General features: G+C 40.9%; 1 protein-coding gene across 5 annotated transcripts in view; it reads right to left on the minus strand.

The window, feature by feature from the left end:
• The window catches only part of OSBPL1A (oxysterol binding protein like 1A), a 244221-nt gene that overhangs the window by 166900 nt on the left and 58095 nt on the right, over positions 1 to 19226 (minus strand). For all 5 annotated transcript variants that reach the window (XM_013999263.2, XM_021096189.1, XM_005665323.3 and 2 more), the window contains exons 5-7: positions 7094 to 7205; positions 2582 to 2667; positions 1051 to 1195 (exon numbers count right to left, since the gene is read on the minus strand). In XM_013999263.2, the coding sequence (XP_013854717.2) occupies positions 1051 to 1195; positions 2582 to 2667; positions 7094 to 7205 (343 nt within the window). The remainder of the gene's footprint in view (positions 1 to 1050; positions 1196 to 2581; positions 2668 to 7093; positions 7206 to 19226) is intronic.

A 19226-nucleotide genomic window follows, 5' to 3' on the forward strand; every position in this document is an offset into this window, starting at 1 on the left:
CTCTGCCTTCTGGTCTCAGCTCTCATACTGTGAACCAGTGTCCTCATCACAGCCTACTGCCACATTCTTCACATTTTTTGCTTTTTGTTTGTTTTTGGTGAATTCATTGTTGTAACTAGCCACGCAGTGCTGAAGTACTGCCTAGCGCTCTAAAGCACAAGAAGGCTGTGGTGGGTGTGCCTTATGAACAAAACACGTGTTACATGGGCTCAGATCAGGCCTGAGCTGTAGTGTGCTTGGCAGTGAGTTCAGTGGGTTTTTTTGTGTTTTTTTTGCTTTTTTTTTTTTTTAAAGATTTTCTTTTTTCTTTCTTTTTTTTGTCTTTTTGCCATCTCTTGGGCTGCTCCCCCATGGCATATGGAGTTTCCCAGGCTAGGGGTTGAATCGGAGCTGTAGCCACCAGCCTACGCCAGAGCCACAGCAACGCGGGATCCGAGCCGCGTCTGTGACCTACACCACAGCTCACGGTAACGCTGGATCGTTAACCCACTGAGCAAGGGCAGGGACCAAACCCGCAACCTCATGGTTCCTAGTCGGATTTGTTAACCACTGCGCCACGACGGGAACTCCTGAGTTCAGTGTTAATAAGTCCACAACAGACATTACATAAGGGTTTTTAAACAGAAGCACACATAAAACAAGGTTACATGCTGGATAAGCGAATGAAAATGCTGTGACCAAAGGCTCAAAGGAACCTAACTCTGTACTTCCCTTGTGAGCAACATGGTTCACTATTTACTAATTCAGAGATCATGGCCACTTCATAAAACAAATAACTACCACAAATACCAGGAATTAACTGTAGTTTCCTTTCCCTTGACGGTGGGAATCAGATCTTAGTTGTCATTAGTGCTTCAAATGAAAGAGACATTATTAAACATTTAGATCTCACGTGGGAAGTAAATTAATACATTCCTTCTTTTGTATAAAAGCCTTGACTTCAACATTAAATAGGGATCCATACAACTTAACAAAGACTAGGTATTAAAACACAAGTCATTTTTTCACAGTTTCAAAATGACCAACCGTGACTTTCATCAGCATGCTTACCATTTTCGTTCTTCAGATTAGGGTCTGCTCCACTTTTTAAAAGCTTTAAAGCACACTGTTTGTGAGCCCGGTAAGCCGCACAATGTAAGGGTGTGTTTCCTAACTGATCCGAACAGTTCACATCAGGAGGATTCGGCCTATTGAGCTAATGATGGAAGAATACAATGCAGATTATATATTGAAAGCAGACATTCTCCCATAAAACCCACAGCATAACCAGAAGTTTGGAGGGAACTTCATACTCCAGAGTCGACAAACAGCCGGGCCCCTCAGCATCTAGACTGCCAGGGGCTTCTTGTCACATGCCAAGCCATGTCACTCCACATGCTCGTCCTCAAGGTGCCAGGACATCTCAGATCCCGAAAACAGACACCACACACAACACCAAGACCACCCCACTCCCCTCTGGACACTGAGATTCCACTCACATCTGCTCCCCCCCACCAGTATTATGGTTGACACTTGTGACATCAAAACTACAAATCAGTCTACCCTAGACAGTCACTCAAAAGAGTTAAAACCGTAAATGCTGAATGTGTCAATGTGAAAGGCCTACTGAATGCATTGTTTCCAGCTGACTCCTTTAGAGACTTCTTTACAGCCTCATCTCACAAAGTTTGCAGTGTTTTAGGTACTATACTTGAAAATCAGAAAGGCCTTTTCAAATGAACCGAAATAACTTTAAGGCAAATGGCTGTGCTTCAGTCTTAAATTCAGAACAAATTCAGAGGTTTGTGTTTAATGAGACTATTATCAGGAAATGGAAACTGGAAAGTAGGTCTCCTAAGAAGAAAAAAATTAAATGGGTAAAGCTTTCAGTCTGTTATAATACTTCAAAAATACTGTCCTTTTCCTTTGTATGTTACTTTCTAGAAAAATAGTACACCTTTCAGAAATACTTGCTCATTAAAATTAGAGAAAGATATACCTCTATAGGAGCCAATACATTATAGGTCAACTTTAAATTGGTTTAGTCAGGAATAAAAACTACCCTTATAATAAGTACTTAGAAAAACTGGATTCTTATCTATCGGGTTTTTGGTAGAAAGTGGGGAGGCAAATCAGAAGTTTATCAAAAAAGGAGTTCCTGTTGTGGCACAGTGGAAATGAATCTGACTGGCATCCACAAGGACGCAGGTTCGATCCCTAGCCTCGCTCAGTGGGTTAAGGATCCAGCATCTCCATGAGCTGTGGTGTAGGTCACAGACGTGGCTCAGATCCTGTGTTGTTGTGGCTGTGGCGTAGGCCGGGCGGCTACAGTTCTGATTTGATCCGTAACCTGGGAACCTCCATATGCTGTGGGGGTGGCCCTAAAAAGTCCAAAAAAAGAAATTTACAGAAAAACATTATCATCGCACATGCATCCTTCTTAAACTATTTCTATACTGTGTTTAGAGATATTTAAAGACTTTTGTTCTATCATTATGATCTAGAGTATTTTGGTCCCACAATTTGACTAAGTTAAGAACTTAACATGAAGTAAAAATTATCCTGCAGAGTAAAGAAGTAATGCATTTGTTTTTGTTTTTACCAGAGCTGTGAGTTCTGCTGTTTTGCCTTCTCTTGCTGCTGCTAAAAGCAATTCTTCAAGCTTTCTTTGCTGGGTCCTTTCTACAGCTGCAAAAGGAACCGTACATATTACTCTCCTTCTAGTCTGGATCCTATTAGCAAATCTGTCTCAAAGATATATGAAGAATAAAGTGATCTTGGTTAGAAAAGTTACAATGTTTTGAATTGTAATTAAATGCTGTTAGACTTTACTGTTACTCCTACTGCCTTATCATACTTCAGAGTACAGAGTTCAACTTCTCTCAGGTTCAGATGAATTTACGTTTTCAATTCAGAGGGATTTAAGTACATTACTCACTATAATATCCATCACAAGTAATTAGGAATTACTTTCGTATGCTGAAACACTACTACCTATCTGCCTTGGAAAGGCAAGTAAGTGGGGAGAGAGGCATATACCTTCCAGACCTTTAGAATGTGAAAAGTAGTAAGAAATAGCATTGGGGGAATTCCTTTTGTGGTTTAGCAGGTTATGAACCCAACTAGTATCCCTGAGAATGTGGGTTCGATTCCTGGCCTCGTTCATGGGTTAAAGATCCAGCATTGCTGTGAGCTGTGGTATAGGTCTCAGACGTGGCTGGGATCCCACGTTCCTGTGGCTGTGGTGTAGGCCAGTGGCTGTAGCTCCAATTCAACCCCTAGGCTGGGAACTTCCATACGCCACAGGAGTGGCCCTAAAATGCAAAGAAGAAAATAAAGGGGGGGAGAGAGAGAGAGCACTGGTAGAAAGTGTACAAATCATATAAATATATTTAGGTTTATATATACTTACACACTTCTACATAAGAATATTTAATTTCTTTCATAAATATTAGAGCATTTACTATGTGCCAAGCACCTTTCAATGAATGCACTTAAAAAATATTAACTCATTAAATCCTCATAACCACTCTTTGAAGGAAGTGTTACTGTTTTCCAATGTTATAGATGAAGAAACTGAGGCAGCAAGAGGTTAAAGAACTTAACCTAAGCCACACAGCTGGGCCATGGAAGAGCTGGGACTTGAACAAATGGGTTCCAGAATCCACACTCTTACATTACTCTATGCTGCTTCCGCTTGCAGGGAATGATGTAAGAGACTGGAATGTGTAATAAGGTCTCGTTTCTGCTATGTTTGAGTTCTGTTTTAGTTTATAGAAAACAAGAAATTTCATAGAAAGACTTAGTAATAATCCTCTTTAAAATATGTACACAATACCCTGTGCAAAGGCTGCAGGGGAGGAACTCTGAAAGGTTTCTCTAGTCTTCCTGAGAAATAATGAACATTTATTATGTCAGTAATTACTATGCACTAACAGTTGTTTGAGACACTACACATGCCCTTGCATTTTAACCACAAGGAACATATACCTTGAAACAGAAGAGCTGGAACCAGTAGAGCTTTGTCTTAAGAAGTGACTAATTTACTTATACCATCACACGTTTTTATTCTCGAATTTTTCTCTCACATTTTTCTTTCCACACCCAGACTCCCTATCCATCTTGGAGGAAGGCTGCAAAGCCTCCACATGGGCTCCCAACACTACCTTCTTCTGCTGGAATTTACATGCTTCAGCCTTTCCCCAAGTAGTTCTAAGGCTTCTGGATTGTAAGCTTTCAAGAACACGTTCCTACCCTTCCCTACATACCTCTGCTACTGCTTGTGCTGCCGCGAGCTGTAACTCACCCCCACGGTCACTCTGCAAGTGTGTTCTCACTCTTCCATGTATCCCAGGCATTTCTGACAGTTTCTGGCACAATGCGTATTTGCCCAATAATATTTACTGAATAATCAAATAATGCTTAATAATGTTCATTTTGGACTTTAAGGAAGGGTAGGGAAGGGCATCCTAAAATTCCTTCCTTGATTGTCGAGGCTCATAAATGAAGGAAAATGGGATTTGGACTTGAAAACCCTGTTTATTTTCCTAGCCTGTGTTCATTCTGGACAGTGAGAGAAGTCTGTTGAGCCAGCCAATAAAAACAAATATTCCATTTAGGGCTAAGAGGCTTCTACATGCCAGTTATGTTCTATTCCTTGATGTGGGTGCTATTTACACGGACGTGTTCTACTTGTGAAAACAGTGAGCTGTATGACGATGTATACTTTTATCCATGTATTTTACACCTCAAAAAATGTTTTAGTGTAGTGTCTCAAACAACTGTTAGTGCATAGTAATTACTGACTAATAATAAATGTTCATTATTCATTATTGTATTAGACTTGCAACTTTCCTATAGGCTGAAAGTTTCTCAAAAAAAAAAGTAAGTATGCAGAAGGTACAGGAGTCCACTCTAGTGCCTGACAAGTAGTCATCTGTCCTCCCCCCCCCAAATTTTTTTTTTGTCATTTTTGGGGCACCCGAGGCATACGGAGGTTCCCAGGCTAGGGGTTGATTTGGAGCTCTAGCTGCCAGCCTACACCACAGCCATAACAACTCAGGATCCAAGCCACGTCTTTGACCTACACCACAGCTCACGACGCCAGATCCTTAACCCACTGAGCAAGGCCAGGGATCGAACGCACATCCTCATGGACACTAGTTGGGCTCATTAACCAATGAGCCATGACGGGAACTCCCCCCAAACATGTCTAATCATGGTAAGCTCACTATACCTTTCAAGGTAACCTACCCATTACTATAATACACTGAACCCAGAGATAAACTCTCTAGCACTGCATCAACTGGGCCATCATCTGGCCCTGGTCTGCCTCAACACAGAATATCCTTCCTCCAATATAATAGCTCTCATAATCATACTTGAGAATGACTCCTGTCTTTTGGGGCTGAAACATGTCCTGTTTCTATGTGCATTACCCCATGACAGGGTTTCTAGTCTACCTGAGGTCTTGGGGGGTTGTGGGTACACTCTCTGCAGTCTGAGCCATTTAACAAGCTATTCACATGTCACAGTACACCTGGCTATGATCTCTTCAGAGCCAAATCACTCAATTTCTTCTTCTATTTTCCCAGCTAGAACCATATTATAGCTGATAAACCATAGTGCCCATCAAGTCAACTAAGCCCTTATCCTTATCACTGCTGGGTCTTGGGGGTGTAAGGGTGGGTGCTTAGAGTATGACTCTACAACTGGCCCTATTAAAAGCCAACTTGTCAGGCTAACCCAACATTGCAGTATGCTGAGAGAACATCAGTTCTGGGTTCTCATCTTATTACAAATTAAATGCCAGTACCAGATCAAAGCAGTATCTCATCCTCCCAATTAAGTCATAACGTATTAAAGGGCAGGGATCACATCTAATATGTTCAATCTCCCCCAAATCACACATTCCTGAGCCTTACAGAAGATGTTCTATGTTGGTTTGTTTATTGACAATGACAGGGTTCACTTTAAATTCAAGAGCGAGTAGAGACATTGATCTGAAGTGTATCTGACAAGCAGATATTATCTTGTAACTAGACAAACAAGTGAGATTCTCAGATTTAAGGCCAACTGCAAAGTAATCAAAAGCAAGACTTTGGTTTGTACATAGATTAAAAATACTACTAATAAACCAACACCCTTTAAATACAAAAATTATCTTGTCTGTCTCTGAATTGCAAAGGTAAGAAACCCGGGTGTGTGAGAAGCTGCAACTCTAATCCAATACCTTTATTCATAAAGTAGGAATTGAAAAATCTTACTATAGAAAGACCACCAAAAACTAATTCCAGCCAAAGCCCTGATATTTTGGGGGGGGGGCAGTAATCCTAACAAATGAAGGCTTCAACACCATCAAGATATTTTTGTTTTAAATTATTTTTAGAGCAATACCTCATAATGCCATCTTAAATGTAATCTAATCTTTGACGTTCCTAACAATGAAGCTGATCCATCAAGAAGTTACTGTGGGAGTTCCCGTTGTGCCTCAGCAGGTTAAGAACCCAACATAGTGTCCGTGGGGATTCCGGTTCAATCTCTGGCCCCGATCAGTGGGTGAAGTGCCACAAGCTGTGGCATAGGTCACAGATGCAGCTCAGATCCAGTGTGGCCGTGGCATCAGCCAACAGCTGCAGCTCCAATTCAACCCTAGCCCGGGAACTTCCATATACCACAGGTGTGGCCAAAAAAAAAAAAAGTTACTGTAGACCTTTGTACTACAATGACGCCCTCAGGATATAGGAACCACCCGAGCTACCTTCCCCAACACCAAGTGACTCCCAGGAGCTGTCCCACACGCTGTAATTCCTTCATTATCCCACTTCCGTAGCCTTTCAAGCCCTACTCCCTCATGTCTCTAACTTTTACTTTTAATTTTGTTGGAGATTTGATTTTTAAAACTTGCCATGATGTTATATAATAAGAGTTTAAAAGCTCTGAGGAAACTCTCTTATCATCTTGTGTCTCATCAATGACTTGTAAATTACATTGTCCTTAGAGCACAGGCTTGATGTCATCTATTTTGGCATCTCCAAAGCAGTTTCTACTGATGTTCTGGAGCACGGCTATAATTAAAATAAATACTGTTTAGGTTAAGATCCACATTATTTACCTTCAAGCATGTTTCGGATTTCTTTGTCATGAGTGACTTCTTTTGCTGTCTGTCCATTTCCATTAACAACAGTAGTATCTGCATTATATTCTAAAAGAAGCATTACCAACTCCTGGGAAAGCAAAGAAATTACTTTTAGCTATCATTAAACTAAGACTTTTTTTATAGGCCTTCTCCAAATTACCAATTATTACTGAGTTTCTATAATAGAAAGAAGTACCATGTAGGGATATTACATCCCTTCAGTTCTGTCTACATTAAGCGAGTACCACGTTACTACAATAAATTAAATACTCCAATTCGACTAATTGTAATAGTAACTGATGACTGCCTAAACAGTTGCCAATCCACAACCAACACAGACAACTTCTAGAATTCATTTTTAAAATATTCACTTGGTAAAGATCCACGTGGTAACACTAAATATATGAACTAACAAAGCCATTTTAGATAATTAGACCAGATAGTATATTCATTTAACACTATTCTTCCTAGGCCTATTGAAAAAGTTAATTTCCCCAACAGACTTATATTTTTTAAAAATCAATTTTGATGTTTATAAGACATAGGACATTATTTTTTGAAGTGATGTAGACTGACGGGATACAACACTATCAAAGGAAGCAAATGATCTCTTAAAGTCAATATTCAACAATGGAGAACAAGCTACATCATTCATATTTACTCTAAGTGGCTAAAAGCTCTTTCAGGAATTTCAAACTAATTGGTAATATATATAAGTCCAGTACCACTGGTTCAGTTCAGTTACACAACTTAAGACAGTACAAGTGCAGGAGAGTACAGATTTGCAAGAACTAATAGATGATGTTTAATTTCACTGGGATGTGCAGCACACAGGCAGGAGTGATGGTTATCACTTGCCCTGGCTCTACAAGAAGGTAGGATGAAATACAGTGCTAGTCCAACCTTTAGGTTAACAGTACACTGAAACATAACAAGTGACAGCCTGTGTCATCACACATTACATTTTTTCCATGAGCTTCATTTTTCCTTTGGGCCATAAGATTTGTTTTTTTACCATTCTTTAAAAAGAATTTTTTGATAGTAAAAAATACTCAAATCTAAAAACTAAGACATGAGAAAAAAACAATATACTCATTGTCAGAGTTCCTGCCGTGGCTCAGTGGTTAACGAACCCGACTAGTATCCATGAGGATTCAGGTTCAGTTCCTGGCCTTGCTCAGTAGGTTAAGGATCCAGCATTGCTGTGAGCTGTGGTATATGTTGCAGATGCGGCTCAGATCCTGTGTTGCTGTGGCTCTGGTGTAGGTTGGCAGCTATGGCTCTGATTCGACCCCTAGCCTGGGAACCTCCACATGCCGCAGGTACAGTCCTAAAAAGACCAAAAAAAAAAAAGAAAATAATCATTGTTCTAGTCACTATATAACCAGTATAAACATTTTGGTACATTTCTTTATAATCATTTTTCCCATTCATAAGTTTGAGATTTTTAAGCATAAATTTATATGACATAATTGCTTATGTTCTACTCCTTTCACCTAATATATCATATTTTCCAGGATATTATAAAGTGTCTATAAACATACTTTTCACTAAATATTATTCTACAAAATGCACTACCACATTTTACAAATAGAAAAACTGCTGCGAAGTTTAATGTTTTAACAAAGTGAGTTCTTTTAAAATATCTTAGCATTTCCTATCATTTTAACAGTACATTTTGGGAGAAGTATTTCCATACTTTATGTAAAGAGTTCATATTAGTAAAGAAGATAGAACAACTCACAGAATAGAGTTCCCGTCGTGGCGCAGTGGTTAACGAATCCGACTAGGAACCATGGGGTTGTGGGTTTGGTCTCTGCCCTTGCTCAGTGGGTTAACGATCCGGCGTTGCCGTGAGCTGTGGTGTAGGTTGCAGACGCGGCTCGGATACTGTGGTGTAGGCCGGCAGCTACAGCTCCAATTCGACCCCTAGCCCAGGAACTTCCATATGCCGTGGGAGTGGCCCAAAGAAATAGCAAAAAAAAGACAAAAAAAAAAAACAACCCACAGAATGATTGAAAACATTTATAAACCATATTATCTGATAAGAAAATTGTATCCAAAGTATATAAAGAACTACAACTGAACAATAAAAAGACAACCTTTAAATAGGCAAAGATAAAAATGAATAATCAAAAAGGGGATTAAGAAAAGCAATTCCATTTGCAATAGTATCAGAAACAAGGCTTAGGAATAAACGTAACCATGAAAGTGAAAGAGTTGTACATTAAAACAACAAAATATAGCTGAGAGAAATTAAAGAAGACATAAAAAAGTGGGAAGACATCTAATTATCATGGATGGGAATATTTAATATTGTTGAGATGTGAATACTACCCAAAGCAATCTCAGATTCAACACAATCTGTATCAAATCCCAATGACTTTTTTTTTCAGAAACAGAAAATCCCATCCTAAAATTCACATGGATCTCAAGAGATTCTGAACAGCCAAGACAGTATTGAAAACAAATAACAAAGTTGGAGATCTCACACTTGCAGATTCAAAAGTTACCTCAAAGCTAATCAAAGTAATCAAAACAGCTATAATGACATAAGGACAGACATACAGACCAACAGAAGCGACTAGAGAGCCCAGAATTAAATTCTCACATCTATGGTCACATGATTTTTGACAAGAGAGCCAAACCATTCAAAGGAGAAAAAAGACAGTTTCTTCAACACATGTTGCTGGGAAAATTGGATATTCACATGCAAAAAAAAAATAATAATAATAAAGTTGGACCTGTATACTTTACACAACATAGAAAAATTAACCCAAAATGGAAGACCAGGAGTTCCTGTCATGGCTCGACGGAAATGAATCTAACCAGTATCCATGAGGACACAGGTTCGATCCCTGGCCTCGCTCACTGGGTTAAGGATCTGGCATTGCCAGGAGTTGTGGTGTAGGTTGCAGACGCAGCTCGGATCTGGCGTGGCTGTGGCTGTGGTGTTGGCCAGCAGCTACAGCTCAGATTCAACTCCTAGCCTGGGACTCTCCATATGTCATAGGTGCAGCCCTAGAGAGACAAAAAAAAAAAAAAAAAACCTAAAAATAAGACCTAAAACAATAAAAATATTAAAAGAAAACATAGGAGAGAAGCTTCATGACACTGGATTTAACAATAGCTTCTTAGGAGTTCCCGTCGTGGTGCAGTGGTTAACGAATCCGACTAGGAACCATGAGGTTGCAGGTTTGGTCCCTGCCCTTGCTCAGTGGGTTAACGATCCGGCGTTGCCGTGAGCTGTGGTGTAGGTTGCAGATGCAGCTCGGATCCCGCGTTGCTGTGGCTCTGGTGTAGGCCAGTGGCTATAGCTCCGATTGGACCCCTAGCCTGAGAATCTCCATATGCCATGGGAGCAGCCTAAGAAATAGCAAAAAGACAAAAAAAAAACAAAAACAACAAAAAAAACAACTTCTTAGATATCACATCAAAAGTATAGATTAAAAAAAGAAATAAATTGGACTATGTAAAAATTAAAAACTTTGTACAACAAAAAGTGAAACAAACAAGAAGAGAGTGAAGAGGCAATCTAGAGTGGGAGAAAATATTTGCAAATCATATATCTGATCAGGGATTTATACCCAGAATATATAGATAACTCCTAAAATTCAACAATATGAAGTATCTGATTTTAAAAATGAACAAAGAATCAAAAGGCTACACATACTGTATGATTCCAACTACACTGCATTCTGGAAAAGGCAAAACCATGCAGACAACAGAAAGATCAGTAGTTGCCAGGGCTGGAGTGGGAGGAAGGATGAACAAGTGGAGCACAGAGGATTTTTAGGGCAGTGGAAATGTATACATATTATACATTTGTCCTCAACAACAAATGTGAACCCTAAGGTAAACTACGGACTTTGGAGGGTTATTATATGCCAAGGTAGGCTCATCGGTTGTTTGAAGAAAAAAAAAAAAAAAAAAAGATGTACTACTCTGGTGGGGGATGTTGATATAACAGGAAGAGGCTATGCATGTGTGGAGGCAGGGCATACATGGGAGATCTGTAACTTCCCAATCTTGCTGTGAACCTGAAACTACTTTAATAGATTATACTCTTTCAAAAATTTTTAATAAATGACCAAAGGATTCAACAGACATTTCTCAAAAAAAAGAATGGTCAGTAAGCATATGAAGCGATGCTCAACATCACTAATCATCATGGAAATGGAAATCAAAACCAAATGAGACGCTATTTCACAACCCTTAGGATGCATAAAATTAAGAAGACTGACAACAACAAGCGGCAACAGGGATGTGGAGAAACTGAAACCTTCATCCAATGCTAGGGGGAATGTAAAACGGGGCAGCTGCTTTGGAAATCAGTTTGGCAATGCTGCAAAATACTAAACATAGCGATAAGCACACAGTGCAACAATTCCACTCCTAGGTACATACTCAAGAGAAATGAAAACTTATGTCCACAACAAAATCTTGAACAAGGATGCTGAAAGCAGCATCATTCGTAATATCCAAAAAGTGGAAACAACCCAAATGTCCATCAACCAATGGATGTATAAATAAAATGTGGTACATCCATACAACAGAATATTGCTTGGCAATAAAAAAGACACATTCCTTTGTGGCGCAGCAGGCTAAGAATCTGGCATTGTCACTGCAGCAGCTGGGACCACTGTGTGGCATGAGTTCACTTCCTGACCTGGGAACTTCCACATGCTGTGTGGCCAAATGCATATATATTTTTAAAAGAATGAAATACCGATAGATATTACAACATGGATGAGCCCTGAAAACACTGCTGAGAAGCCAGTCACAGGGAAGCATATATTACATGCTTCCATTTATATGAAATGTCTAGAATAGGCAATGCCATAGAGATAGTAGATTAGTGGTTGCCAGGGCCCGAGAGCAAGGAGTGATAGGGAATGAGTACAAGGTTTCTTTCTGGGGTGATGAAAATGTTCTAAAATTGATTGTGCTGATGGTTGCATAAGTCTGTCAACATACCTGAACTACTGAATTGTGCACTTTTTTGTGGGGGGAGGGGGGTGGCACACCATGGCTTGATGTGGGATCCTGTTCCCAGACCAGGGATTAAACTGGGCCACGGAGGTGAAAGTGCTGAATGCTAACCATTAGACCAGGCGGGAACTCCTGAACTGTACACTTTAGATGGGTGACTTGAAGAGTATATCAAATAGATCTCAATAAAGTGCCTATAAAAAGTAGAGATATTCAAGTCTGGCACCACATGGCACATTTGAGTCAAGGAATGTTACTTTTTAACCTATCTTGTCCGTATTTTTTTTTTTTTTTTGGACTTTCTGCCTTTTCTAGGGCCGCACCTGCGGCATATGGAGGTTCCCAGGCTAGGGGTCTAATCGGAGCTGTAGCCGCCAGCCTATGCCACAGCCACAGCAACGCCAGATCCGAGCCACGTCTGCGACCCACACCATAGCTCATGGCAACGCCAGATCCTTAACCCACTGAGCAAGGCCAGGGATCAAACCCGTAACCTCATGGTTCCTAGTCAGATTCGTTAACCACCTGCGCCACGACAGGAACTCCCCGTCCAATTGTTTTATATCACTTCTGCAACTGCATGGTGTTCTAGTAAATAATTGTTCTGACTTGAGTTTCAGGAAGGTATAAAAACTAATGTGAAACCTGATGGATATAAATCCCCAAAGGGCCGGACTACAGAAAATGGGCAGAGGGAAGGGTCTGCACAGAGGTAGAAAGGTACCTTTAAGCAAAGAGACTATGGTTCTACAACGTGGAAACAGGCTACAGGGAGAAACAGGGCAACACAGAATGTAGAGCTGCTATCTGCAATCTCAGGGGCTTCACGTTCTCCTGAAGGGAAGGACACAAGTTAAAGGTTCCAGAGGAAAGATTAGACTGCAAGTTATAAAGAACACCTCATTGCCCTGTGAAGATGTACAGCATAAGTTCTCAGAGTATGGTCCCTATAATTGCAGTATCAGCACCACCCATGAAACTGGGAAAAGGACAAGTTCTCAGGCCCCCATCTCAGACACACTGAATCCAAAATGCCAGGGGTGGGGCCCAGCAACTCGTATGTTAAGCAGCCCTCTAGATAAGAAATACAAGCACTCAGGCAGGAGAGGTCTTTATTCATTCGATCAGAATTAGATCAGTCAGGACGGCCATCAAAAAGTCTACAAACAGGAGTTCCAATTGTGGTGCAGTGGTTAACGAATCCGACTAGGAACCATGAGGTTGCGGGTTCAATCCCTACTCTTGCTCAGTGGGTTAAGGATCTGGCGTTGCCTTGAGCTGTGGTGTAGGTCGCAGACATGGCTCGGATTCTGCATTGCTGTGGCTGTGGCATAGGCCGGCGGCTACAGGTCCAATTAGACCCCTAGCCTGGGAACCTCCATATGCCACAGGAGCAGCTCTAAAAAAGGCAAAGTCTACAAACAATAAATGCTGGATAGAGTGTGGGAAAAAGGGAACCCTCCTACACTGTTGGTGGGAAATGTAAATTGGTACAACCACAATGAAAAACAGTATGGAGGTTCCTTAAAACAGTAACTATAGAACTACCATATGACCCAGCAAGCCCACTCCTGGGCATATACCCAGAGAAAACCATGATTCAAAAAAATACATGCAGCTTTATGTTCACTGTAGCACTAATCACAATAGCCAAGACATGGAAACAACCTAAATGTATAACAATAGAAGAATGGATAAAGATGTGGCATATACCTACAATGGAACATTACTCAGCCATAAAAAAGCATAAAATAATACCATGTGCAGCAACATGGACAGACCTAGAGATCATCATATTAAGTGAGGTAAGTCAGACATACAAAGACAAGTATCATATGATATCATATATGTGGAATCTAATAAAAAGTGATATAAATGAATTTATTTATAAAACAAACAGATTCTCACAGATTTCAAAATCAAACTTAAGGGTTACCAAAGGGGAAACCATAGCCGGGAGGGATAAACTGGAAGGATGGGACTGACACGTACTCACTACCATATATAAATTAGATAACTATATAAATTAGATAACTAACAAGCATAGGGAGGTCTACTCAATGTTCTCTAATAACCTACATGGGCAAAAAGAATAGATACTTGTGTAAGTGACTCACTTCACGTAAACCTGAAATTGATACAACATTGTAAATCAACTATACCACATAAAAATTTTTAAAAATGGAAGGCACCTGAAGAGACGAGTGGTTGTATTTCTACTGCAGGGACATCAATGAAACAACCAGAGGTCACTGCTGATTTTTAACAGCTCAGTGGGTAGAGGAGGTTTTAATTCTCTTCAGTCACCTGCTGCAGATTATTCTTATGGTTAGAAGAAAAGTTTTTAAGTGGAGCTGTGCTTCTCTACGCCCAAATTAAGACCATCCTGTCGTCTTTTACACTCTGTACCGATACCAAAGGATTAGCTGTCATCTCCCTCTTCATCCCTCAGGATGTGGAATTCCTCATCTAGTGCTGAGTCCTTGGCACTTTTCCACAAAATTCCAGCTCCATCCGCTTTCCTCTCACTGGTGTCTCTTGGCATCAACTGAATACCTGGTTCTCTTTCAAACTTTCTGCCAACTCTCCACACGCTTTCTTATTATTCATTTAACGTACTGAGGCTCTCTCTCAGTGCACAAGGCCCTCTGCTCGCCAGGGAAAACATACTTAGATAATGAACAGTAAAGGGAGCTGAGACAGTGAAAGCGCTGGCAAAACTCAGAGCAGACATTAGGATACTGATTGGGGCACCCCTGTAGAGGGTGGAATTAAGAGATTACAAACAGAAAGGAAAGCCACTGGGAGACAGAGCAGCTCAGATAAAAAGCAATACACTTGTGTATTCTCAAGTGAAGACAGTGAAACGGAGGATTTAAAGTGACAGGTACTTAAATAAAGGCCAACATAAATACTGCATAAAGAGCACGTGTGAAAGAAGAGGCGTGCCATTTTAGAAACACAAAATTCCAGATACCTGAATGGCAGGTGAGGAGCCCAAACAGGAATCATGTACTCACACTGCCCTAACTCCACTCTCTGCTGGGTCCACTGTCAGTCATTCCTTTGCTGCTCCATCATTTTGCTGTCATCCTTAAGCATTTCATCTCAGGTAAAATACTTAGAGAAAAATCCCCATATCCAGATGTCTTTTTTAATATCAGCTTTAAAACAAAATTCACAGAAAACCCAAGCTCACAGAAAAAGAAGACAGATTTGCAGTTACCAACAGCTGGAGGAACTTAGTGAAGGTGGTCAAAAGACACAAATTCCCCATTAGAGGCACACCTCAGATATTGGAGGTTCAGTTCCAGACCACTGTAATAAATATGATAACGTGAAACACATGCATTTTTTGGTTTCCCAGTGCATATAACCATTATGTTACACTACACTGTAGTCTATTAAGTGTGCAATAGCATTATGTCTAAAAAAAGTATGTATCTTAATTTAAAAAATACTTTATTGCTAAAATACACTAACCATCATCTGAGCCTTCAGCCAGTTATAATCTTTTTGTAATAGTAACAAACATCACTGATCACAGATCACCATTAACAAATATAATAATTAAAAAAGTATGAAATACTTCAAGAATTACCAAAATGTGACAGAGATGCAAAGTGAGTAAATGTTGCTGGAAAAATGGCTGGAAAAAAATGACTTGCTCAATGGGTTGCCCTAAAACTTAAATCTGTAAAAAAACATACTGTCTGAAGTGCAATAAAGCAAAGTACAATAATGTAAGTATGCCTATACTATTTACCTCTGATTCTGTCTTACACATAATATTTAACATTCTACAAAAAAATTATCAGACACACAAAAAGCAAGAAGAAAAACCACTGTCAAGAGACAACAGATCGAGAGAATGATAAAGAAATGACCAAGATGTTTAAATGATCAGACAGAAAACTTTATGTTAAAAAGTTTAGTGGAAGAGTTCCTGTCACGGCTCAGCGGTAATGAACCTGACTAGTATCTATGAGGATGCAGGTTCGATCCCTGGCCCCATTCAGTGGGTTAAGGATCTGGTATTGTTGTGATATGCGGTGTAGGTTGCATACATGGCTCAGATCCCGAGTTGCTGTGGCTACAGCTCCAATCTGGCCCTTAGTCTGGGAACTTCCATATGCCATGGGTGGGGCCCTAAAAAGACCAAAAAAAAAAAAAAGTCTAGTGGAAAAGGTGGACAACATACATGGTAAGATGGAGAATTTCATTACATTAAGCAGTGGAAACTGTAAGAAAAAGTCAAAGGAAGATGCTAGAAATAAGATAAAGAACGCCTTCAATGGTCTCATCAGTAGAACTCTGAGCACAGCTGAGGAAAGAATCAATAAACCTGTAGACGAGTCAAGAGAAATGAGCCAAACACTAAAAGAAAAAAAATGGAGGGGCATGGGGAGGTGGAATGAGGAGGGGGAAGGGGAGAAGAAACAGAACCGAGCACCCAATGGTTATGGGGCGCTATCAATCCAACAAATGAGTAATAAGTTATTCAAGAATTTATATGAAGCTGTACTTTCTGAATCCAGAAAAAAAAATAAATAAAAAATAAAAAGGAAACAAAAGATGATGAAAGTACCATCTGCTACCATTTGCTCAAGTCCTTTGCCCTCAGGAATGCTGTGTTCTGTTAACCATTTCCCTGACTCTCTGCAGGTCAGTCCTCCTGACCTTGACCCTCTGAACTCACTCCGTAATTTCTGTAATTGCAGCCACCTGGCTTCAGACATTTAGGTGCCATCTCCAAGCCTCTACTGTTTCGAGGTCCTATCACATGCCCCCACCCCGACTCCTACCAGTGAAGCAGGTCTGCAACGGCATTTCCTAATGGCAGCCCCAGACCTCGGAGGACAAGGAAACTTACTAAGTTTCTCAGTGATTCTAGGGCCTCTCCCACCAGCAATTTCTCAGTGCTTTGGTAAATAATGAATCCTCTAGGTCCTCTCATGGCACAAAATTACCCGATATGATCTACAATCCAATATGTCTGCTTATTCAAAACCCTTTTCAATTCTCTGCAATGGCATTTGGGGCATTGTGACATTTGTAATGGGGACCACTGTTTTGACTTTACTGCTGGAACTGTCCAAATACAACTCAATTTGTATGATCAAAAGGAATCAATGACGATGGAGTTCCCATCGCAGCTCAGTGGTTAATGAGCCTGACTAGGATCCATCAGAATGTGGGTTCGATCCCCGGCCTTGCTCAGTGGATCCGGTTAAGGATCTGGCATTGCCATAAACTGTGGTGTAGGTCGCAGACATGGCTCGGATCTGGCATTGCTGTGGCTGTGGTGTAGCCCAGTAGCTACAGCTCCAACTGGGTCCCTTGCCTGGGAACTTCCACATGCCACAGGTAAGGCCCTAAAAAGCCAATTTAAAAAAAAAAAAAAAAAAAAAAGCAATCAATTATGGTCAGAAGCCAAAGACAGCTGCCCCAATAAAAGTCATGATACCTTGTCCAGTTTCTGGTCCTGAGACAATTTTGGGCTTAACACTATGAATTGAAGGAAAGGCCAGATCCTGGGAGGGAACAATCTCAACACCAAAGCAAACATACAGTCACGAATCTCTCACACCATCCCCAAAGGGACCAAAGGCCATTTACTCTGGTAACTCTATACTGAGGGAAGGGGAAAAACCCACATATTTCACAAATTATTAAGTATAAGATGCCAAGAGACTCAAAGTGTTATCTAGCCCCTCTGTTAGAAAGCAGGCATACAGAGGGATAGGATAATAAATGAAACCTGGGCTAAGCTCAGAGTTTGCACTGGGTCCACAAACACACCCAGAGGACATTTCCCCAGTTCCTCAATGTGTACTTAGAATACACATGTTCAGTTGCTGGCCAGAGCTCACATTGTCTCTTTGGTCCATAGTATAAAAGACCCAAATGGAGGCTCTAAATCTGCCCTCCCCCATACCCTGGCCAGGATAAATAAAAACCAGTATCTGGGAGTTCCCTGGTGGCCTAGTGGTTAAGGATTCAGCACTGTCACTTCTGTGGCCCCGGGTTTGATCCCTGGCCTGGGAACTTCTGCACACCATGCACCTGGTCAAAACAAAAAGAACGATACCCCACACAGGGAGGAATGACAGAAATCAGTGCCACCTTTAAAAACCTGAGAATGGAGAGCTGATGGTCTCTACAATATTTCCATTTAATTTACCACCCTGACAAAAACCAGAAGGAATTTGGAGGATGACAGTCGATCCCCACTAACTCAACCAAACATCCCAATTCTAGCCACTCTGCCAAATATGATATCTTCGCTCGAGCAAGTTAATACTCCCTAGGCACATAGTATACAGTAACTGACCTGGCCGATGCATTCTTTTCTATCCTTATTCGGAAGAAAAAACGCAAGACAGTCTCCATTCACACGGACAACAGTACACATTTACACTCACAGTTCTGCCTCAGAGCCATTTGGGCATTTTGCAGAATGTCACCCTGGGCCACATCATCAATGATGTCATGTTAAGAGAACCAGATGAACAAGAAGAGGCTAGAATGCTGAAAGCCTTAGTATGATACAGGGTGGGAAGCCTTACAATTCAGGGGATTTGTCACATCAGTAAATCCTCAGGGGTTTGGGAGTCTGGGTAATGTCAGGACACTATCCCTGAAGTAAAGAACTTGTACTTCCTGAAGCAGAAGGAAGCCCCACACCTGGCTGGCTTCTACTGGGGGCAGCAGATTCCACACCTAGGAACAGTGCTCAGATGGATACGCCAGATGAGAAAGGATGTCTGAACACCTGGCTCCTGTGTCAAAGGACCAGCAGGCAAGAAGAGTCACCGGCTTAGCAGAGGTAATTAAACTTGAGCATCAGAATAGAGGAGGACCATACCCAATAGGAGCATGGAGAACTATGGTGTGCAAATGATACACTTAAGCGTCTCCCAGTGTTCTCTTGTTCAATTTTGACAGTAAGTGGCCAAGTATAACAACCCCAGACTGAGAAGGGCTTGATAACTAGGGACTGAGACCTCTGGGGTAGAGGGCCTGAGTCATACCACCAGGTAAGCTCCAAAGACCAAAGACTAGATGTGCTAGCCAAGGGGAGGGGGGACTTAGCACAGATGGTAGATGAGCAAGA

Source organism: Sus scrofa, chromosome 6, assembly GCF_000003025.6.
Source record: "Sus scrofa isolate TJ Tabasco breed Duroc chromosome 6, Sscrofa11.1, whole genome shotgun sequence".
NCBI classification, from domain to species: Eukaryota; Metazoa; Chordata; class Mammalia; order Artiodactyla; family Suidae; genus Sus; species Sus scrofa.